Genomic DNA, 24,314 nt, shown 5'->3' with positions numbered 1-24,314 from the left:
ATTGTTACGCATGCTTGAAAACTAGACAAGACTTTCACAACAATGTGATGGATGACGAACGAGCGTACGTCAGAATCAACATCAGCAGCAGTGTCATAATTCAACAGCTCCTGAGCATGAGAATGTCATGGAACCTACAAGTTCTGAGCAGCAAGGTCAAACTGTGAGAAGATCAACCAGAGTCGGAAGGAAACCTGATCAACTCCATTTGTAGATTTGGACTATTTGTAAAGCTTGCTGTTCATATTTGTTAAACCAGTTTTAAAAATGTTCAAAGAAAAAAATTAGTACTGTTAGACTCACAGGCTAATGATATCACATATAAATATACTGATAAAGTATTAATTTATTCCTTCAAAGGAAAGGGGATGTTGTGATATCATGGTTGTAATTCATGATTGACCACTAGGAGTCACATTAGTATAATATGTGAATGTTCATGTCAGGTGACCTCAGACTGACTAGGGAGCTGGGAGAGAGGTTGCTCGTGCATGTTCATGCTGTTATTCATCTGTTTTGTATGTTTGACCCACAGTTAATAAATGTAGCTTTAGCTACAAGTGTTCTTGTAATATCGCTCAGGCCATCCGACAAGAAAATTACAATGACCATACAACGACACTTGATAATTTTGTTCCCATCATTCTGTTAGGTTGGTCTATTATTTCAGATGCTTATTTCTTTCAATTTATTTTACAAAATCCCAATTAAATGTGTTAAAAATGAATCCAATAAAGCCCATTTTCAATAATGGATTTCTATGTCAGTACATTTTGTTTTTACAGTGAGAAGATGCCTTTCAGTAATGAGAAACATTCCTTGAATGACGAATCATTAAACAGTGACACTGAATCTTGTCAGAGATCGGATAGTGTCAACTCATCCAGTGACTATGAATATGCTCGACAAAGCTTCAGCAGTGATTCTTCTAGCAAACCCAGCTCTCCAGCCTGTAGGTCTTTTGAGCTCAATTTTTAAAAAACAAGTTACATATCTCTCACAGAGTATATTTTGTATCTGGAGCCATCATACCACCTTCACAATATTTGGTGGAACGCAACCTTTATTTTGCTCTGTAAGAAGCACCTAATGTTTGGCTTAAGTCCAACATTCCCAAATGTTTTTTAAAATGTGCAAATTAATAAGATTGACATAATATTTACGTGGGTACTAAGACCCAGTTGGATTGGAGGTTCGTATATTCGAGCCATTGGGCTACATTATTTGCATCAATTCATTTACATGGTTTTGAATTTGAGGAAGAACTTTTGCTTGCCTCTTCTCCAAAATTCCAGTTGGGGTTAAAATATGACTGGGGTTAGTGGAACAGTGAGGTTGCTAATATTAACATTTTTTGATCATTTGTTTATAGAATCCATAAAATTCCTATAGTGCAGAAGGAGGCCATTTGGCCCATCGAGTCTGCATTGAAATCAATGGAGAAATAAAGACTCAGAGATAAAGTAAACAAGGGTCAGGGCTAAGTCTTTAGATTGAAATAACTATCTCCTTAATGTATATACATTCTGAATGTATATACATTCTGAAGCTGGAGTCCAAATTTGAACATTGAATGATTGTGTCCAATCTCTAAATGGCTAATTCATTTTCCTCTGATCAAGTAACTACACCGTTGTTTCTCATATTAGTGTGGCCTTGTGATCTTTGTGAACGATATTCATTTTGGGTAATTGAAAGCAGTTTTATGACATGGATAGCTCGCAAGTAAGGATTTTGTTATTTTGTAATGCTCATTTAAATTGGACTCTGTAGAGACGGGATTCAAATTCCGGTTCTAAAAGTAAAAGGATGTTCCTTAACCCACTGTGCTATCCAGCCTCCTTGTTTACTTCATTAGATAAGGAAGATGAGCATTTACGCACAAGTATAAAATGATCATTGCTGAGTCTTTGAGTAGGAAAAAAGCTTTGGGAAATCGGGGAACGTAGGAAGAGTAAAAATCTATCTGTGGAATGGTGAATGTAATCTGGTACGTTGCCAAATGGCAAGAAAATGTTAGCATTTGGTTTGGGGGGGAAAAGAAAAAATAATCGGTAAGCTTGAATTTTGGCTACACTTTCCTCCCCGCCTGGTTTTGATAGGTGTGAATAGTAGATGTTAACAGATGGAGTAAGATGTCTATTCCCTACACAAGTAGTAATTATGAACAGTTGCATATTCCTATTGAAGACTTTCCTGAGTATGAGTCGCCAAATCTATTTTTGTTTTTGTCACTCCAGCAAGTCCTCCTAAAATGGCTTCTTTTGATGACCTGATGGAGACGGCAAAAGGCTTGTCAAATATGACTCTGGCTCATGAAATAGTCATGAACAGCAACTTTCAAATGAAACAAATTGATCTTCCTCCACAAAGGTAAGAAAAGTTACCAGGTTTCAGTTGGTTGGAACGATGGGTGTATAAACTTGATGACCACTTATTTGTGCTGAAATTCAGCAATTATAGGATGGAGATTTGTTATGTTCAATGTTTGGTCTACCCACCTTGCTAATATTGATTCAGCTCTTCACATGAAACTGATTTTGAGTGTGGGGCACAGTTCACAAATTTTCTCATTCTTAGTGGATTTGCACTAATATCTGTTGCAATGCAGAAAACCATGTTCTGTTTTTGATTTTAAAAACACCAATCCGAAAGTGCAATCAAATTGCAGTGCACTATTTCTAATTTTGTTCTCCAAAATGTCAAGGAAGTTTCATATGGAATTTGAAGTGGGGGACAAGATGAGTAAATCTTTCAGGTACCCTAGTCTAATTTAAGATGGAAATCCATTTCTATTCATGGAGAAGAATGGTATTTATGTTGCTCTATCTGCTTTATAATTTGGTATGTAATCACTGGATTATGACATTGTTTAAATGATGGGGCATTGGACTCCTAGTCTAAAAGGCCAGATTAATATTTCAGCTTTAATGTTATTTCAGGTAATGTGAAAGAATAAATATTTTTTATTGTGAAGTACATCCATCCCTCAAGAATACATATTAATCTAAAATCCTCTAATGGTGAGGTGATACATACAATCAAAAATAAGTTGACAAGAGATGATATGAGTCTCAGAAAGCGCAACGGTTTGGAGGTAGCTATTTCAGCCCATCCCCACAAGTGTAGGCCTCATGCAACCAACTTCAGGCACAGTGAGAAATGTTGCAACACTAAGACTGCTGGTTTTATGACCCACTAAAATGTCTGCCTGGCAACCAGGTTTAGGGCATCCATATCTGTTTCGCCCTCAGCTTGCTACTGTCAGCACAAGACGCACACAAATGCCACCTGTAAGCATAGCTCTAGTGTAATGTAAAATATCAAGTAGAACTTCTTCCTAAAAAAAAAATGTCTGGCAGACTTTTTAAAGTTATAAATTCAGAGTACCCAATTCTTTTTTTTCCAATGGGCAATTTAGCATGGCCAATTCACCTACCCTGCGCAGCTTTTTGGGTTGTGGGGGTGAGACCCACACAGACACTGGAGAATGTGCAAGCTCCACACAAACAGTGATCCGGGGCCGGGATTGAAGTTGGGTCCTCGGTGCCATGAGGCAGTAGTGCATCTGGCAGATTTTAAAGTTATTTTGAGATCTATTTAAGATCCTTGAATGGTGAATATATTGATGATTTTAAGTTCTGCTCTCCTGCTTTTGTTCTAATGGAGTCCGTTTCATTTTATTGAGTTTATTTTTTAAGACAATTTTTTTTTACAAATCTTTAAACCTAACAGCATGTAACAGTTTGACTTTGGTTTAACTTTCGCTATGGTGCAATGCAGCTAAAACCAAGCTTGAATATATATTTTTAGGGTTCTTTCCATCTCTTTGTAAACAACACTCAGAATAGCAAAATCTCAAAATAGTATCCCCGTGTTGCAATTTGATCCGAAAGTATTAAAATCCAACTAGCTGTTTCAAACTTAAAATGTTCCTTTTTTTTTAATCTCTCGAGTTTAAGTTCGGACCATCCATTCAACCATGGGGCTTCCACAGTTGAATAGAGGGTGGGTATCCCTGATGAGTGACTCATCTGCTTATCTCCCAAAATCTCTTCACCATTTCTAAGGTACAAGCCAGGAGTGTGTTGGAATACTCATCACTTGCTGAGATTGGTTTGGCCAGAACAACAGTCCTAGCTATAATCCACAATGAATGCATGATCAGTGTCTCTCTCACTACACCCATTATTCAGCCCTCGCCAGCAGCGCATTGACTGAGTATGTAACACAGCAACTCAATTGGGTTACCTCAACAACCTTCCAGCCCCACAGTTTCAACCACTACGGATGATAATATCACATATTAAAAACATCTTGGGAACACCAGCACCTGCAAGCTCTCTTGCTTCCTCAATATTAAGGAGTATAAAGTTATTATTGGCCAGCAGATATTGCGATGGTGAGGAAATGGGCTGTGGAGGAGAGGTCGGTCTGGGAGTAGGTAGAGACAGCGTTGTGCAGGGGAACATGTTTGAGGGCTTTGTTGTTGGCGCCTTTGCTGTTCTCGCCGGCCAGATACTCCGTGAACCCAGTAGTGGTGTCAGCGTTTAAGGATGTGGGGGAGGTGTAGGCAGCACTTTGGGTTGGAGGGAACGTCGTTGTGGGCGCCGATCTGCAACAAGCATAGATTGGTGCCGTCAGGACTCATCGTGAGGTTCCAGGGGTGGCGGAGGGTGATTATTTCAGTGACTTGTTTATAGGGGCAAATTTACAGGGCTGGAGGAATTGTATGAGTTGCCCAAGGGGAATGGTTTTAGGTACCTGTAGGTTCGGGATTTCGTGAGGAGAGTGGTGCCGCACTTTCTGCGGCTGCCACCTCAGACAAGCTGTTATTGGAGGACAGAATAGAGGAGGGGAAGGTGTTGGATATTTAAAAGGAACTGATAGGAGAGGGAGGGAACTCCAATGGAGGATATTAAGCGCAAATGGGAGGAGGAACTGAGCGAGGAGGTGGGAGCCGGGATGTGGGTGGAGGACTTACGGAGGGTGGACACGTCCTCATGTTAAGCCTCACCCAGTCTAAAGTGGTGCATAGGGCCCACATGACGGTGGCGAGGATGAGCAGGTTCTTTGCAAGGGGTGGACCATAGCTATGGACGGTGCACGGGAGGGTGGGGGGAGGAGCAGCGAATCACATCCACATGTTCTGGGCAAGTCCGAGACTGAGGGGGTTATGGCAGGGGTTCTCAGATGTGATGTCCGAGGTGCTGGATGTGGGGGTGGTTCCGAGTCCGGAGGTGGCGATATTTGGTGTGTCAGAAGAACCAGGTGCCCAGGGAGGAAGAGAGGCCAATGACTGGCCTTTGACTCCCTGATAGCCTGGAGCTGGAATTTGTTGAGTTGGCGGGACTCGGAGCTGCCAAAAGCGGGGGTGTGGGTAAGTGACCTGGCAGAGTTCCTGAGGTTGGAGAAGGTAAAGTTCGCTCTGGGGATTGGTAGAGGGGTTCGCCCGGAGATGGAAACCGTTCATTGATTTCTTCAAGATGAATTGAGGGGTCAGCAAGGGGGAGGGTGTTTTGGGGTGGGGGGGGGGCTGGGTAAAGGGGTTAAAATGGGGAAGGCAGGATGATCCAAAGTATATATGAGGGATCCTACCAATCTTCATAACACTGCCCTTACCTTGAGTCTCTCTTGCCAATGGAGGAGGAATACATCTCCAGGACTCTGGCAATTACTGATGTGTATGTGTTTAAGACATCAGGCTGTTGCTTGAAGAGTCTGAGTCAGTTCTCCAAACCTGCACACAACCAGTTCTCAGACTTGTCTTTGCTGAGTTGTGTACTCATTGGTGCCTGGGTTGCGACTGATAAGATTCATCTACTATTTCTCTTTTTGTTCACTAGAAATTGTTTTACAGCTGAGTGACATTGGCTGTCAATTTGATATTGTGGGACTCAGACTACATAAAAGTGACAGAATTCTCCTTTGGCTGCTTTCATGGTGACTTTTACTGGTGCTAGATTTATTACCAAATTTATTCCATGGGCAACTTGTCATGGTGAAAATTTGGTGACCTCCACATTGCTAGTTCAGTACTAAAGCTACTACATTACCCAATTGTGTGTTCCTACCGGAATTGGTTGAGAACATTATTGGTTGCGAACGTTAACACGAGGAGGGTTTAGTATGTTGGAGTTCAATGCGTCTATAGTGTCATTCCTTTTTATAGAAGCTTACAAAGGCAATTATTCCTTGGTACTAAGCCAGCAGACACCAAGGATTAAATGTCTCTTCTTTCTGATGACCTTTCTGGGCTTAACCAGTAGATAAACATAGTTCATCCTCTGCAACATTCTTGAGATACATGGCTGGGTGCCTGCCTGTAAAACTACAATCAACAGAATTAAATGAGTAACCTAGACCGTTTCTCCCTGCTGAGGAATTAGGTGGCATATTATCCCCTACTGTCATTTTTTATTTTTACTTCAGTTGTGGGCATTGCTGGTTAGCCCAGCATTTATTGGCCATCTCTAATCGCCCTTGAGAAGGTGGTGGTGAGCTGCCTCTTGAATTGCTGCAGTCCATATGACGTATGTACACCCACAGCTCTGTTGGGGAGGGAGTTCCAGGATTGTGACCCAGCGACAGTGAAGGAACGGCGATTCATTTGCAAGTCGTGATGGTGCGTGGCTTAGAGGAAACTTCCAGGTGGTGGTGTACTCGTGTGTCTGCTGCCCTTGTCTTTCCAGATGTAACAGTCGTGGGTTTGAAAGATGCTGTCTAAGGAGCCTTGATGAGTTCCTGCAGTGCATCTTGTAGATGGTATACACTGCTGCCTCTGTGCTTTAGTAGTGGAGGGAACAAGTGTTTATGGTCCAGTATCCTGATGAGTTGTTTAACTATGGCTATAGAGAGAGGTTTATATAGTGGGAGGGGGGGGGGGGGGGGTTATATCGTGGTGGGGTGGTGGGGTGGGGGGGGGTGGGGTGGAAAGAGGGTTCATGTGAGGGAAGATTTGCAGTTTAAAAAAAATAAATTTAGAGTACCCAATTCTTTCTTTCCCAATTAAGGGGCAATTTAGCATGGCAAAACTACCTACCATGCACATCTTTGGGTCTGTGGCAAATGGGACCCACCGGGGCGAATGTGCAAACTACACATGGACAGTGACCTGGGGCTGTGAGGCAGCAGTATTAACCACTGCACCACCGTACCACCGTAAAAATTTGCAAAGTTATAAAGAGAAAGGACAAGGCAATAATGCTTTCTCATGATATTGGTAATGATAAGGGTGTGACAGGAAGAGATAGAACATACAAATATAAAGAATGCACCAGAAGATCTGGTCAGAGTAGAGAAAAATAGTTTTATATTAATGATTTGAGAGGAGAATTTGGGTGAAGGGAGAATTAGAAATTCAAATATAAAAGTTGAGGCAATAGAAAAGTATATCAATGTGGGTCAAGGCCAGCTGAGTATGATAGAAACGGACAGAGTTTAATAATAAGGAAGTAAGATCCATGCAGGGAATAGTAGCAAATAAAATTGAAATTACTTTATCTGAATGCGTGGAGCACCCACAACAAGATAAATGAACTAGTGGCACAAATAGGTCCAATCGCCATTACAGGGACATGGCAAGATGAGCAGGGTCAGGAAATAGTTATTCAAGGATGCACAACATTTTGAAAGGACAGGCAGAATGGAAAATGGATAATAAAGGATGACATAAGACCATTAGTGCGAAAAGGGCCTTGGGTTAGAAAATCAGGAAGTCGAGTCAGTGTGGCTGGAGATTAGAAATAGCAAGGGTCAGGAAATACTGGTGGCAGTAGTTAACAGGCCCCCTAACTGCTTGGCAGAGCATTAAATAAGAAATTATTAGAGTTTGCAACAAAAGGCAATTAATAATTGTGGGGGATGTTACTCTTAATGTAGACTGAGCTAAGCAAACGTGGTCTGGGCGATGAGTTAGTACAATGCTTCCATGACAGTTCCACAACATATTGCTCCAAGAAACTAACTAGGGATAAAGCTATTTTTGGTCTAGTGTTGTGCAATTAGGCAGGATTAATTAGTAATGTCATAGCAAAGATCAACTGGGAAATGGTGATCAAAATACAATTTCATTCCACATCAAAGTTGAAAACAATGCCAAGAGTTCTGACTGTAAATATGAATGTAAATAACTGAAGGCGAGCAAAGGTAGTGATGACCCGTTTGTACAGATGTATATGCAACTATTGTTGCCTAGTTTCTTCATTTATATATTTGCCAATAGTGCTGTTTTGTTATATATGCAAAGCTTTTTACTAAATGTTAAAATCCCAATAAAAATATTTTTTTTAAAGTATAGACAGCAGCATACTCCAATCACAAACAAGAATCTTAAAGTCAAATACATGGGTATGAGGGAGACTTGCCTAAGGTTGAATGGGCAAATACACTAAAAGGTACAGTGGAAATCATTTAAAGAAACCATTCAGAATGTTCAACAAACATATATTCCATTAAAGAAGAAACTGAGTGACTGTAATGGTGACATGTCGAAGGATGTCGCACATGAGGCAGCCTCCGCTAGAATCTTTGATTTTTGCCCCTTCTCACTGATCCGTGGAGGTAATTGGTGGACAGACTTGAGCCTTTTGTAAGAGGGTTTCAAAAAATGCAAGAAGGAATATTGGGAAGAAAGGTGTTGATGTGTTGGGTACTCTGCTACACAGCTGAACCAACACGGTTGCGAATGGTACAACTCAGTTTTATTGCTCACATTTATTTACAGTGGTAAACTGGTTACTGAGGTTCGATCATAACCCTAGAATCTGTGGACCTATTCCTAATACTATCTTGTAGTGGCACTCAGCACATGGTGGCTGTCTGAGTGGCTTGCTATGAGCTCTGTGCCCTGAGCTGTCTCCTGCTGGAATGCTCAGGAAGTGTCGTGTTCCCTGTTTTGTACTGTGTATGCTCTTGCCTGTGATTGGCTGTGGCGTTGTGTGTGTGTTGATTGGTCCGTTGATCTGTCCATCAGTATGTATGTGCTATGATGTTTACCTGAATATCATAACAGGTGTGACTGGTAGTCCTCCTGAGGAGCTGAACAAAGTGCGGACTGAAGATGGCAGAGGCATGCTTTTCTGGTGGGCAGTGCCTATTACAGTGGATAAGCTGACGGAGGTAATGGCAGCTGAATTTAAAAGACAATTCAACAAACCTTTTGAAAGGCAAAGGAGGGAGATGTTGGGGATCCTCAAAGTCAGTGGTGGATGCAACAGTCCCGATTTAAGGAAACATTGGAAAATACCTCTGAGTCAGTGCGAGAGTATGGTGAGATACATAAGGGGGTGGAGGAGAGAGTGTTGTGACACAGTGGCCAGTTGGATGCTCAAGCGGTGGAGAAAAGGAACAAGGGTTGGAGGGTTGAGGACCTGGAGAGTAGGTCGAGGTGGCAGAACCTCAGGAATGTGGGGTTGCCTGAGGGGGTGTAGGGCCCGAGGCTGATATGAGTGTCTTGCGACAATGTTTATGAAGTTGGTAGGAGAGGAGCACCAGGTCCCTGCCATCACTCCTGGCAAAACCATGGGCGAATAAGCCTCCATGAGCGGTACCAGTATGTTTTCACAGCTGTTGGATGAAGGAGAGGGTCCTGAAGTGCCAAAGAGAATCGGAAGGTGCGGTATTCGTATATATTCGGATATCGCTACAGAATTGGCAAGGAGGCGTGCGGCCTTTAAAGGGCAAAGTCAGCCCTTTATAAGAGTGGCATGCGTTTTAGAATCATAGAACTTCTACAGTGCAGAAGGAGGCCATTCAGCCCATCGAGTCTGCACCAACCCTCCGAAAGAGCACCCTACCTAGGCCTAACTCCATAACCCCACCTAAGCTATGGACGCTAAGGGCAATTTAGTTTGGACGATCCACTTAACCTTTAGAATGTGGGAGGAAACTAGAGCACCCGGAGGAACCCCATTCAGACACTGGGGAACATGCAGACTCCACACAGACAGTCTCACGAGGCCGGAATTTAACCCCAGTCCCTGGTGCTAGGAAGCAGCAGTGCTAACCACTGTGACACCGTGCCGCCCAATTAATAATATTTATTACTGTCACAAGTGGGCTTACATTAACACTGCAATGACGTTACTGTGGAAATCCCACACTCCGGCAACTGTTCGGGTACACTGAGGGAAATTCCGAATGCCCAATTCGCCTAACAGCACCTCTTTTGGGATTTGTGGAAGGAGACCGGAGCTTCTGGAGGAAAGCCACGCAGACACTGGGAGAACGTGCAGACTCCGCACAGACAGTGACCCAAACCGGGAATCAAACTAGGTCCCTGGCGCTGTGAAGCAACAGTGCTAACCACTGTGCAACCGTGCTGCGTCCCTTGGTATGGTGAACCCAGTGAGGCTGAGAGTTATGCATAATTCCCAAGACCATTTCTTTGAAATGCGGTGGAAACAGAGGCTTTCATTAAAGCTCAAGGACTTGGATTGAACTGAGCAAATTTGAATGGAACTTCGCTGGTATTTGGGACAGGTTTGTATGGGAATGTTGTTGAAACGTGCATTTTTTTTCTTATTTGTCATTTCCCCTTCCCTTGTTTTTTTTTGTACAGAGTTGATGTTAATCAAAATTTGTGTGTTTTCTTGTTTTTGATATTTATGGCTTTGAGGGAGTATAGGGTATGGGGGGGGAGGGGGTTTGGGTTTTTAAAAAAAATCATTTTTGTTGTTTACTTGTGGGTAGGGGGGGCTACCCCGCAAGCAGGTTGAGGTTGGCTAGTGAACGGGAACGAGGTGGCGGAGGGACTGTGGCTTGCTGGACCTATTTAGGCAGGTTTTGATGTGCCAAGATGCTGTGAATGGTGGATGGGGAGAGAGAAGTTGCTGGGGAATTTCTGGAACGACAGGAGGGAGGGGAGGGAGGGGGGGGGGGGGGGGAGGGAGGGGGGGGGGGGGGGAGGGAGGGGGGGGGGGGCGCGGGAGGGGGGGGGGGCGCGGGAGGGGGGGGGGCGCGGGCGGGGGGGGGCGGGGGGAGGGGGGGGGGCGCGGGAGGGGGGGGGGCGCGGGAGGGGGGGGGGGGCGCGGGCGGGGGGGGGGCGGGGGGAGGGGGGGGGGGGCGCGGGAGGGGGGGGGGGGCGCGGGCGGGGGGGAGGGGGGGGGGGGCGCGGGCGGGGGGGGAGGGGGGGGGGGCGCGGGAGGGGGGGGGGGCGGGGGCGGGGGGGGGGCGGGGGGCGGGGGGGGGGGGCGGGGGGCGCGGGGGGCGGGCGGGGGGGGGGTGGAATTCTGACGGTGACTGGAGGTTATTCTTTGTCCCATCCATTGGGTGGGGCTGGATACCATCTTGGGTGGACTCTTGTTTCAGGAACATGGAAGATGTAGGGGATAATCCCTCGCAGTAGAAATGGCTGGCTTGAAGGAGGGTGGTGAGACCCCCGATTTTATTGGTTACGTGGAGTCTGGGGGGGGGTCCAGTGAAGATTACAACAGTTTTCTCACATTTGAAGAGTTTGAGTGTTGATATGGTGCTCTTGCAGGAGACCCATTTGGGTGACGGGCCAGATTAGGCTCCGTAAGGTTTGGGTGAGTCAGATGTTCCACTCGAGCTCTGACAGAAGGGGCTGGGGTGGGGGGAGGGGGGGGGATATTAATTAATAAAAGAGTTGAGTTTCAGACGGGGAAGGTGGTGGCAGACTAGAGTGGTAGGTATGTCATAGTTAGGAGAGGTTGGTAGGTAAATCGGTGGCTTTGGCGAGTGTGGACACTCCAAATTGGGACGATGTATAGTTTGTGAACAGGATGTTGGCTGCCATACCAGACATGAACAGGCACCAGTTGATCTTGGAGGGGAACAGGCACCAGTTGATCTTGGTGGGGGGGGGGATATCTAAATTATGTTTTGAATCCTAAGTAGTATCGGTCTAAGCTGAAGTTGTTGGCTCCTTTGGGGGTAGCGAAGGTACTGACGGCATTTATGAAGGAGATGGGTCAAGCGGATCCATGGCGGTTTTTGCACCTGGGGGGAGGGAATTCTCCTCTTCTCCAGTGCATAACATGTATTCGTGTATCGACTTCTTCGTGATGCGGAGGTCTTTGTTGCCAAGGGTGAGGAAAGTGGAATAGTCCGCAATAGTTATTTCTGATCACGCGCTGCACCTGGTAGGTGTGGATTTGGAGACTGGGCTGATTCAGAGGCTGACAAGGAGTTTGGATGTGGGCCTGTTGGCGGATATGGGATTTTGTGTGAAGATAGTTGGGCTGATTGATGAGGATGTAAAGGTTTAATAAAAATGGGGAAGTTTCACCTCTGTACTCTGAGAGACCCTGGAGGAGGTGGTGAGAGGGTGGATAATCTCGCATAAAGCACAGATATATAGGAAGGCAAGGAAGGAACACCAAAGGCTGGTAGATGAGATCTTGGATGGTAGGTATGTGAATGACCTGACTCCAGAGCTCCTGGCTGGTAGGAAGAAGGCAGTGCACCAGTTGCGGCACTCGAGGGTGGCGATGTATGACTATGTGGAGAAGGCCAGTCATCTTTTGGCTGAGTTGAGACAGCAGGCGGCCTCCTGGGAGATTGTTCAGGTTTTGTATTCGGGAGGTGGACTAGTGTCTGTGCCGGATAAAAGTTAATGGGCGTTTGAGGCATTCTATAAGAATCTTTATCGCAGCCACCGGGGGAGGAGTCGGATGTGGTGGAGTTTCTGGAGCGATTGGAGTGTCCAAAGGTGGAGGAGGAGGGCCGGGAAGTGTTGGAGGAGCCGTTGGGGGTGGAAGAGGTCCGGACAGCTATTGGGCGAAAACAGACTGGTAAGGCGCCGGAGCCGGATGGATTCCCGGTGGAATTTTATAGAAAGTCTGTTGGTATAGTTATTGGTGGAGATATTTGAGGATTCGGTAGCCCCCTGTCAGCCCCCTGCAGATGGGAGAATCACTCCGGACTTTCTTGAGGAAAGTCCAGAGTGAAACGCCAGCGTTTTTAAGCTGGTGTGAGGACATAGCCCCATTATTGGAGAATCCAGCCCCTGTGGTTTACGAAGGAGGTTTAAGGATAGTATTAAATTAAAAGAAGAGGTTTATAATATTGCAAAGAGTAATAGTAAATCTGATAATTTGATTATTTTAGAAACTATCAAAGGGTCACCGAAATGTTGATTAAAAAGAAAAAGAGTAAACTAACAAGGCATATAAAAACAGGTTAGAACATCTTTTACACGTAGGTACCTTAGAAGCAGAAACAGGAGAAATTATCATGGCAGAGACATTGTATAAATATTCAGTGACTGCTTTTACAGTAGAAGACACAACATACCAGAAATAGAGGGTAACTTGGGGGTATTGGAAATGAAAGCAAAATTAATATCAGCAGAGAAGTACGAGAGAAACTTGAGGGACTAAAATCCCACAACTCTCCAGGACCTAATGGCCCATGTTCTAGGGATCTAAAAGAGATAGCTGCAGAGAAAGTGGATATGCTGGCTATGATGTTTCAAAATTCCCTATATTCTGGAATGGTTCCAGCAGATTGGAAGTTACCAAATGTAATAGCACTATTCAAGAAAGGAAGGAGAGAGAAAACCGGGAACTACAGGCCTGTTACCCTGATATTAATCGTCAGGAAAGAGCTGGAATCTATTATTAAGGAAGACCTAACAACTCACTTAGAAACGCATGGTATGATTAAATCAAGTCCATGTGATTTTTACAAAGGGGAAATTCTGTGTTCTGGACAGGAAGGGTTTTAATTTAAGCAGCCCTGATTTCTCCCCTCCACAGCAGTCCATAAATGGAAAGGTGTTTTTATTCTGATTTCTCTCATTAGAAGTGGTAATTCCCTACCCCTCAGTTTTGGTATGATCCAGTTTCTATTAATAACTCCACAGCAAACATGAGACATGGGTTAGTTTATTTGCATACACTCAAACACGGGAGGAGGGTAGCAACATTATCTCCTTTTCACTCGTGCAGTAAATTAGGGGATAGAGAAAGGAAGATTTACAGTCCAAGCTACAGAGTAAAGAACTATTGTTTCACATGAGTCCAGAGGCTAGAATCAAAGTCCAGTGATGTATCCCTCCATAGAGGTCAGCAGGCTGAACACAGATGCTGGATAATTGATTTTTCTATAGAGATTACTTCCACAATGAGATGGGCATGCAGAGATGAAGTCATCTTTTTGGTAATGGTATAGAAGTCCAGAAGTTCCAGTAGGAACAGTGTAGATGGAGGTCAGGCATTCAGACTCTTTCCTGTGCTGCTCCGTGGAAGATGTAAAGTAGCAGACTGCTTTGCATTATAGCAAAACTGGTTCTCCCAGCTAGGAGAGGTCATATCACATGACCTCCACCTCTCCACTTTGGCTTTGTCAAAAGGTGTATATTTGTTTGTCTGAGTTCCTGAGATTCTCAATACCCCAACCATTAAGAATTTGATCCTAAGGCTGCAAAGTCCTTTGTCCAAGCAGGTGACTCCATTTACGACACAGCAGTGGCCTTTGTATAATTCTGTTTGAGTTTGGTCTCTGCAGTCCACCTGCATCATAGAATAGAACTCCTACAGTGCAGAATGAGGCGATTTGGCCCATCGAGGGTGCACTGACCCTCTGAAAGGGCACCCTACCTAGGGTCAGGCCCCTACCCTATCCCCATCACCCCGGACACGAAGGGACAATTCAGCATGGCCAATCCATTTAACCTGCACATCTTTGGACTGTGGGAGGAAACTGGAGCACCCGAAGGAAACCCATGCAGACGTGGGGAGAAAATGTAAACTCCACACAGACAGTCATTCGGGTCCGAACTTGAACCGGGGTCTCTGGCATTGTGAGGCAGCAATGCTAACCACTATGCCATTGTGCCGCCCTAGAATTAATGTCTCTTCAGAGATAAAGAGGGGCAAATATCTTCAATACTGCTGGGTTAGCTCCTATTGTTTGAAGGTCAAGGCCTGACATGGCTTCAGTCATTTTAAAAGGTCATGATGATTATCTATTGTATTAGCGTTCTTGAGTAGAGTATGATGTGGAGATGCCAGCGTTGGACTGGGGTGAGCACAGTAAGAAGTCTTACAACACCAGGCTAACGTCCAACAGTTTGTTTCAAATCACGAGCTTTTGGAGCACTGCTCCTTCCTCGGGTGAATCACCTGAGGAAGGAGCAGTGCTCCGAAAGCTAGTGATTTGAAACAAACCGGTTGGACTTTTTATAAAAAAAAATAATTTTTTTAAAATTCTGCTCCTTTTTCACATTCTCCCAAATGTACACCCATCAACAATAAACAGTAATCAGTAACAAATATGTAAATCCCCATATCAATAACAACGATCCCATCCTCCCACCAAACCCCAAACATTAGCCCACATGTTCACACAAACAAATGACAAAAAGGAATTAGGGATCACCCATAGTCGCCATTAACACACACAGCCCCCCCTCCCCCCAACCCTCCCACCCACACGCCCCAACTAATGTTCAATGTTATCCAATTCTTGAAAGTGCAGAATGAATAATGCCCATGAATTGTAGAACCCCTCCATCCTTCCCCTCAGTTCAAACTTAACCTTCTCAAGAGTCAAGAATTCCAAACGTTCCCCCGCCACACCAGGGCACAGGGTGGAGAGGTTGCTCTCCATCCCATCAGGATCCGCCTTCAGGCGATCAATGAGGCGAAGGCTACATCTGCCTCCGCACCCGTTTCCAACCCTGGCTGGTCCGACACCCCAAATATGGCCTCCCGAGGGCCCGGGTCCAGTTTCACGTGCACCACTTTAGAAATTACCCTAAAAACTTCCTTCCAGAAACCCTCTAGCTTTCGACAGGACCAAAACATATGAACATGATTAGCGCACCCCCCCTCCCCCGGCAACATTCACACACATCTTCTACTCCTTCAAAGAATTGGCTCATCCTCGCCCTCGTGAGGTGTGCTCTGTATACCACCTTCAGCTGTATCAGCCCCAACCTCGCGCACGAGGTGGAGGCATTCACTCTCCGGATCACCTCACACCAGAACCCCTCCTCCATATTCTCCCCCAACTCTTCCTCCCACTTTGCTTTGATCCCTTCCAGTGGTGCCTTCTCCTCTTCCAAAATAGCTCTGTAAACCGCTGACACTATCCCCTTCTCCAGTCCCCCTGTCTTCAGCACCTCCTGCAGCAGTGTGAAGGCCGGCTTCACTGGGAAGCTCTGTATCTCCTTTCTGGCAAAATCTCAAACCTGCTCCAGCCCATACTTCGCTTCCAGCTCCTTCAATCCCGCAAACCGACCCCCAAGAAACAAATCTTTTAGTGCCTTAATCCCCTTCTCCTCCCATTTCTGAACATTTCTATCCCACCTCCCTGGCTCAATCTGTGGTTCCCCCGAATTGGCATTTCCCTTGACCCTGCCCCCAACCCGAAGTGTTGGCGAAACTGCCTCCAAATTCTCAAATGAAGCTATTATTACCGGACTCCCTGAGTATTTCCCCGGGGCTATCGGGAGCGGCGCTGTTGCTAGTGTTTTCAATCCCGAACCCCTGCACAAACTCTCCTCCATTCTGACCCACTGGGAATCAACCCCTCTGACCCAGCTCCGCACCTTCTCCACATTCGCCGTCCAGTAGTAATACATCAGGTTCGGAAGACCCAAACCCCCTGCCTGCCTTCCCCTCTGTAGCAGCACCTTTCTAACTCTGGTCATCTTCCCTCCCCATAGGAACAAAATAATCCTTCCCTCAATCTCTCTGAAAAAAGCCTTTGGCAGGAAAATCGGCAGGCATTGAAAAATAAACTGAAACCGTGCCCGCCTTACCAGAATCTCCCCCCCCCCCCCCCCCCCCCCCCCCCCCCCCCCCCACTCCCGGGCAACCTGCACCCCCAGGTACCTAAAGTGAGTCCCTGCCCTACAGAATGGCAGCCCCCCCACTCCTACCCCTGCCCCCACTCCTACCCCTGCCCCCACCCCCGGCAAACATGTTGGACTTTAACCTGGTGTTGTAAGACTTCTTATTGAGTAGAGTAGATATAGAGAAACAAATTGATATTGTATGTACTTGGATTTCCAAAAAGCATTTGATAAGGTACCATGCTAAAGGTTAATACAAAAGATAAAGGCTCATGGATGATTACATTGGCAAGATTGGTAAATGGGCAGGAAGCTGAGAGTAAGGATAAATGGGGCATTTTCAAGTTGTCAGGCTGTGCAACAGGGATCAGTGCTGGGGTCTCAGCTATTTACAATCTATATAAGTGACTTGGACAAAGAGAGTAATGTTTGTTACAATACGCAGCTTGGTGGAAATGTCAGTTGTGATGGACAGGTTAAATCAGTGGGCAACAGGGCAGCACGGTGGCACAGTGAGTAGCACTGCTGCCTCACGGCGTCGAGGTCCCAGGTTCGATCCCGGCTCTGGGTCACTGTCCGTGTGGAGTTTGCACATTCTCCCCGTGTTTGCGTGGGTTTCACACCCACAACCCAAAGATGTGCAGGGTAGGTAGATTGGCCACACTAAATTGCCCCTTCATTGGAAAAAATTGAATTGGGTACTCTAAATTTTATTTAAAAAAAATAAAAATTAAAAAAATTTAAAAATGCAGGGTAGGTGGATTGACCACGCTAAATTGACCCTGAATTGGAAAAATGAATTGGGTACTCTAAATTTTATTTTTAAAAAATAAAAAAAAGCAGGGTAGGTGGATTAGCTACGCTAAATTGACCCTGAATTGGAAAAATGAATTGGGTACTCTAAATTTTATTTAAAAAAAATAAAAAAAAAGCAGGGTAGGTGGATTAGCTACGCTAAATTGACCCTGAATTGGAAAAATTAATTGGGTACTCTAAATTTAAAAAAATAAAAATCAGTGGGCAACAAGACAGCAGATGGAGTATAATGTGGGAAAGTGTGAGGTTATTCAAAAGCAGGATTTAAAAAAAAAAAAAGTCTTAACTTGTAAATGTTGATGTTCAGAGGGATTTGGCTGTACTCGTACAAGGAACACTAGTTAGTATGTAGGTAAAACATGAAGAAAGCAAATGACATGCTGCCTTCATTGCAAGGGGATTGCAGTACAAGAATAAAGAGGTCTCAACAATTATGTAAGGCTTTGGTGAGACCACACTTGGAATACTTTGTGAGATTCTGCCCTCCATATTGAAGGAATATACTTCCAATGAAGGCAGTACCGTGAAGGTTCACTAGATTGTTCCGTTGGATGAGAGGGTTGCTCTATAATCAGAGGCTGTGTAAATTGGGTCGACGTTCTCTGGTTTAGAAGAATTGAAACATACAAAATTCTGGAGGGGTTTGATGAGGTTGGTACTGATGCATTGTGTTCCCCTTGAATGGGGATTTAGAACAAGGGGGCATTGTTTCATGACAAGGGACTGAGCATTTATGACTGAGATGAGGAAATATTTCTTCACCTCAAAGGGCTGTGACTCTTTGAATTTGTCTGCCCCAGGGCAGCACGGTGGCACAGTGGTTACACTGCTGCCTCACGGCACTGAGGACCCGGGTTTGACCCTGGCCCCGGGTCATTGTTAGTGGAGTTTGCACATTCTCCCTGTGTCTGTGTGGGTCTGGCCTCCACAACCTGCAGGATGTGTGTCGAAGCTTTCTAGCCCCAAAATGCATTTAGTGTATCATTGAATAATTAAAGTGTAAAATTAAATGTTAACTAATCCATTGGAGACCACTGATTGTTTTTTAAAAACAGTTTACAGAGGAAAGTGAAAGAAATAGTTCACAAAGCATTTTGGGACTGCCTGGAGGCTCAGATGAACCAGGATCCTCCTGAATATCATCACGCCATTGTGCTTTTGGGAGAAATCAAAGAGGTAAAAAAAATGAATGCTTTAATATTACAAGTAATTTCTAAAGCTGGGTTATATACATCACATTGTTTTTGTCTTGTTTTCCCTCCAGATCTTGGTCTAGGACATTGTTTGTAATAAAGATGAAGAAAATAAATAATAAAGTGTGAATAATTATTTTCTCTGTAATGTGATTACATGTTCTCTTTCCTTCTTCCCCTTATAACAGTTCTATCAGACTGAAATGGAAATGTGTTGTCTTTATGCACAAGTAGACCATTAAAAAGTTTAACCAGTGCTTACAGAACAGCTACTCTAATACAGTTGTTTTTTTTGCCATTTCAACTAGTTGGACAGGAAATCCTAGGATGATGATCATTTTAATTAATAAGTGCAATTATTTCTGAAGATGCATGGTGTTTTGTTACCTGTAAGGCAGGTAATCTGTGCTACTCAATTCAGTTACAGTAGAGGCTTTGGAAGAAGGCTCAAAGTCGTCCAGAAGTTTTACAGGATTATTGAGCAACACAACTTAAATAACTGCGTGAGTTCTTACTTTTAAGAACTGTACTAGTAGAAAGATTACAACTTTACTATACCCTACAACTAGGCCTGACCACACTAGCAGCCTTCTCTGCCTCTGTTCTCCTCACAGTCTAATCCACCCAAGAGGCCAGAGGGCTGCTTGCTTCCACTTTTATACACGCCAGTGCTGCCCCCTAGTGGTCTTTCCATTACCCATCAGCCCCTTCTGTACATATCCATGTAAAGATCACTACATTCCCATCTTTCACTTTTTTCTTTTTCTTTTTTTTTTCATAGTTGCAGAGCTGTAACTAAAAAAAAAAATCAAACACAGTTAGTTTCATGCACAAATACAGAACAGAGAGCAATGATTGTATCAGTTCATGTTCACAAGTTCAGACAGTTAGGCGCACGTCTGATTCGGGTAGACTTCCTGAATGGGCATGGAGACCCAGAGGTTTTTCTGTCCATTTTGGCACCCAACTGCTGGTGTCCCGGGATGTCGCATGATAGAGTCCTGCAGATCCAACGTCGGAAATATAGGTTGATGAGGTGGAACCTTCAGCAGGTCTTGCCGATTGCGCCGAAACAGTATTCCATCATTTGACTTCACAACGTACAATCGTGGCGATACTTGGTGGAGCACCATTGCCATGTTAGACCAGCCTCCATCAGGGTATCGCAATCTAACCATGTCGTTGATCGCATGCCGGTCATAGTGCTGCTTTGGTGACGCATCTTGTCCAGGACTGGCGAGTGATCTGGATTGGTGAAGTGTAACGCCGGTAGCGTTGTCCTCACATCTCGATTGAAGAGCATTTGAGCCAGTGACAGCCCAGAGCTCATAGGCGATGAACGATATGACAATAGAGCCAAGTGTATGTCGGAATTCGAGTCCGTGGCCTTGCTGATCAGTTGCTTAATAATGTGGACACCTTTCTCCACCCTGCCATTCGATTGAAGAAAGTGTGGACTCGACGTCATGTGCTTGAAGTTGTATTTTCTTGAGAATTCCAACCACTCCCAGCTTGCAAAGCAAGGACATTGTCGGACATGACCGTCTGTGGGATGCCGTACCTCGAGAAGGTTTCCTTGCAGGCTTTGATAACTGACGCCGATGTGAGATCCGGGAGTTTCATTACCTCCGGAAAGTTGGAGTAATAATCTATGAGAAGAACATAGTATCGACCATGGAATGAAACAAGTCGATGTTAGCTTTGTCCCACGGTGACGTAGCCATTTCATGCTGCTGGAGTGGCTCCTTGCATTGTGCCAGTCGATGTTTTTGGCACGTGTCACATGTGAGCACCATATTTGTTATGTCCTCATTTATCCCAGGCCAGTACACAGATTGCCTTGCTCTTCTTTTGCACTTCTCGACACTTCATGAATCCTGCGGAGCATGTCTGCCCGGAGAATAACGAGTCTGTCATTTCGCAGTATGATGCCATCCACCACGAACAGTTCAGTTTTAACGTTTTGGAACTGTGGGCACCGCCCTCTTGGCCAGCCATGCTGAAGATTGTGCATGACCTGGAGCAGGGTCACATCTTCTCGTGTCGCCTGACGAATTTGCTGCAGCCTCTCGTCCGTTGCCGGGAGTGTCTCCCAGCACAACTGTGCATGAGCTTCTACATCATTAATGGAAGCCGGAGGTGGACTGTTAGCATCAATTGCTCAGGTTAAGGTGTCAGCTATTATTAGGTCCTTCCCAGGAGTGTAGACCAACGTGAAGTCGTACCTCCTCAAGTTCATCATCATGCGTTGTAAGCGCGGCGTCATGTCATTGAGATCTTTGATGATAATGTTGACCAGTGACCTATGGTCAGTCTCCACTAGAAATGTGGGAAGACCATACACAGTGGTGGAATTTTGTTATACCCATGATCAATCCCAGGCACTCCTTCTCTATCTGTGCATACCTGCACTCCGTGGCGGTCATTGCTTGAGAAACGTAAGCCACTAGGACCCAGTCCGACTGGTCATTCTGTTGAAGTAGCACCGCACCAATTCCATGTTGACTGGCGTCGGTGGAGATCTTTGTGGGTTTTGCCGGGTCAAAGAATGCCAGCGTTGGAGCTGCCATCAATTGGTGCTTCAGATCCACCCACTCGTCTTGGCGGCATGGAGTCCAGTCAACCTCCGTGTCTTTCCTTATCACTTGTCGTAACACCGTCGTCTGTGCTGTTGATGAATCCAAGAAACCTGAGCACCGCTTTCTTGTCATGTGGCCGCTGCATGTTCTGAATTGCTGCGATCTTCTCAGTGTCCAGCTTCACCCCGTGCTCTGATATCGAGTCACCCAGGAAGGTCAGAGATGAACATGCGAAGGTGCACTTGGCTTGGTTGAGCTTCAGCCCAAATTGGTGGATTCTTTGGAAGACTTGTTTTAACCGAGCAATGTGGTCTTCCTCTGTCGTTGACCATATTATGATGTCATCAACATATACACAGACGCCTTCAATGCCCTCCGTCATCGGCTCCATAATTCTGTGAAATATTTTGGATGCAGAGATAATCCCGAAAGGCATACGATTATAGCAGTATCGTCCAAACGGTGTGTTGAAGGTACACAGCAGTCAGCTGGAATCATCAAGCTACATCTGCCAGATGTAGCCTTGCGAGGCATCAAATTTGGTGAATATACGAGCCTTCGCCATTTTGCTCGTTATCTCCTCTCGCTTGGGAATAGGGTACTGTTCCCTGCAAATGTTTTTGTTCAAATCTTTGGGATCTAAACCGATTCTGAGTTCACCGGACGACTTCTTGTCACATACCAACGAGCTGACCCAGTCAGTCGGGATATGATACCTTGAGATTGGAGGCGTTGGAGTTCTGCCTGTAGCTTGTCCTGCAACGGAGCTGGTACCCTCCTTGGTGTATGAATGACCGGTGTTGCATCGTCTTTGAGAATGATTTTATACTTGTAGGGTAACGTACCCATGCCACAAAAGACGTCCGGATACTCACTGAGAAGCAGTTGGATAGCATCGGCCAGTCGTGATGAGTGAACCGTGTTCATGAAAATCCTTTGTATCAGCCCCAAATCCTTGCAGGCTTGAGCACCTAACAGCGACGTTCTTTTGTCGTTGACGATCTCAAAACGTAGTCCTTTCGTGACTTTCTTATTAACTACTTGTAGGTGGCATGATCCATACCTCAGCCCTCGGGGGCTTTGAGTCCCTGCATGCTAACAGTATTTGCCCCCCGAGCCCCTCCACCCACTTAAGCTTCAGGTCTTCGGTCTGCATATCCTCCGCTCCCTTTAGTTCCTTGTAGACATCTGAAACTCTACCCTCTCCCCTAGAAACTACCCTGTCCTGCCTCCCCTTCAGCGGGAGACGTGGGAAGGACGGCACCAGTCTGCATACAAAATCCCGCACCTGTAAGTATCTAAAGTCGTTCCCTCTCGCCAGCCCAAACTTCTCCTCCAGCGTCCTCATGCTTGGAAAGCTCCCTTCCAGGAACATATCCCCCATCCTCACAATCCCCGCCCTCCTCCACAGTCGATACCCCCTGTCCATGTTCCCCGGGGCAAATCGGTGGTTGCCACAGATTGGGGCCCACACCGATGCTCTTACCTCCCCTACATGCCTCCTCCACTGGCCCCAGATCCGAAGAGCCGTCACCACTATCGGGCTGGTGGAGTATCGTGCCGGCGGAAGTGGCAGAGGTGCCGTGACCAGGGCTGCTAAGCTAGTGCCCCTGCACGAAGCAGCCACCATCCGCTCCCAAACCGACCCCGCACCCACCATCCATTTCCTTATCATCACTGTGTTGGCCTCCCAGTAATAATTGCTGAAATTCGGCAACGCCAGCCCCCCTTCTCCTCTGTACCTTTCAAGCATCACCCTCTTCACCCGCGGGGACTACCCTGCCCATACAAATCCCAGAATAATTTTATTCAGCCTCCTAAAGAAGGACTGCGGGATAAAGATGGGGAGACACTGAAAAACAAACAAGAACCACGGGAGAATCGTCATCTTAACAGTCTGCACCCTCCCCGCCAATGACAGCGGGAGCGCATCCCACCTCCGGACCTCCTCTCTCACTTGTTCCACCAGTCGGGACAGGTTGAGCTTATGCAGTTTGCCCCAGTCCCGTGCCACCTGAATCCCCAAATATCGGAAACTCTTCCCCCACTAGCCTGAACGGCAACCCCTTCAGCCTACTCCCCCCTGCCCTCTCGCCTGAATTACAAACAACTCGCTCTTAGCCATGTTCAGTTTGTATCCGGAGAACCGGCCAAATTCCCTCAGGGTTGCCATAATACCGTCCATCCCCACCATTGGGTCCAATACGTATAACAGCAGATCATCTACGTATAACAGCAGATCATCTGCGTATAGCGAGACTCTATGTTTCACTCCCCCGGAGCAGCCCTTTCCAGCCCTTAGAAGCTCTCAGTGCAATTGCCAGCGGCTCTATGGCCGCAGTGGGGAGAGAGGGCAGCCCTGTCTTGTCCCACGGTGCAGTTGAAAGTAGTCCGATATCGTCCTGTTCATCCTTACACTCATCTCCGCGGCCTAATACAATAGCCTAACCTAGCCGATGAACCCCGCCCCGAACCTGAACCGTCCGAGTACCTCCCACAGATAATCACACTCGACCCGGTCAAAAGCCTTTTCAGCATCCATGGCTACCACTATCTCTACCTCCCTACTCTCTGGGGGCATCATAATCACGTTGAGCAACCTTCTTAGGTTGGCCACCAGCTGCCCCCCCCGTCCCCCGGGTGGTTCCGAAGTGTACAGCTTCCTATAAAAGTCCCTAAAGACCTTGTTCAGCCCTGCTGGATCACCCACTAGATTACCTTCCCCATCTACTACCCTCCCTATTTCCCTAGTCCTTCCCTCTTCCTTAGTTGCTGCGCAAGCATTCTACTGGCCTTCTCCCCATGCTCATAAATCGCGCCTTTTACCTTTCTAAGCTGCTCTACAGCCTTGCCTGTAGTCAGCACCCCAAATTCGGCCTGCAGCCTCTGTCGTTTCCTGAGTAACTCTGGCCTCGGGGATTCCGCGTAACTCCTGTCCGTCCGTAGGATTTCCTTAATAAG

At 45.9% G+C, this 24,314-nt stretch overlaps 1 protein-coding gene across 11 annotated transcripts in view; it reads left to right on the top strand.

Moving 5' to 3' along the window:
- The window catches only part of tcp11l2 (t-complex 11, testis-specific-like 2), a 79,157-nt gene that overhangs the window by 11,000 nt on the left and 43,843 nt on the right, over positions 1-24,314 (top strand). For 5 of the 11 annotated variants that reach the window (XM_072471576.1, XM_072471568.1, XM_072471569.1 and 2 more), the window contains 3 exons: positions 786-952; positions 2,241-2,373; positions 18,637-18,757. In XM_072471576.1, coding sequence (XP_072327677.1) covers positions 793-952; positions 2,241-2,373; positions 18,637-18,757 — 414 coding nt within the window. In that variant the 5' untranslated portion in view covers positions 786-792. Of the gene's footprint in view, positions 1-535; positions 653-767; positions 953-2,240; positions 2,374-18,636; positions 18,758-24,314 lie in introns of all 11 variants that reach the window. The other 6 variants (XM_072471573.1, XM_072471577.1, XM_072471575.1 and 3 more) reach the window with 3 other exon arrangements.

Source organism: Scyliorhinus torazame, chromosome 13 (assembly GCF_047496885.1).
Source record: "Scyliorhinus torazame isolate Kashiwa2021f chromosome 13, sScyTor2.1, whole genome shotgun sequence".
Lineage (NCBI taxonomy): Eukaryota > Metazoa > Chordata > Chondrichthyes > Carcharhiniformes > Scyliorhinidae > Scyliorhinus > Scyliorhinus torazame.
This window is presented reverse-complemented; position numbering and strand designations above follow the sequence as displayed.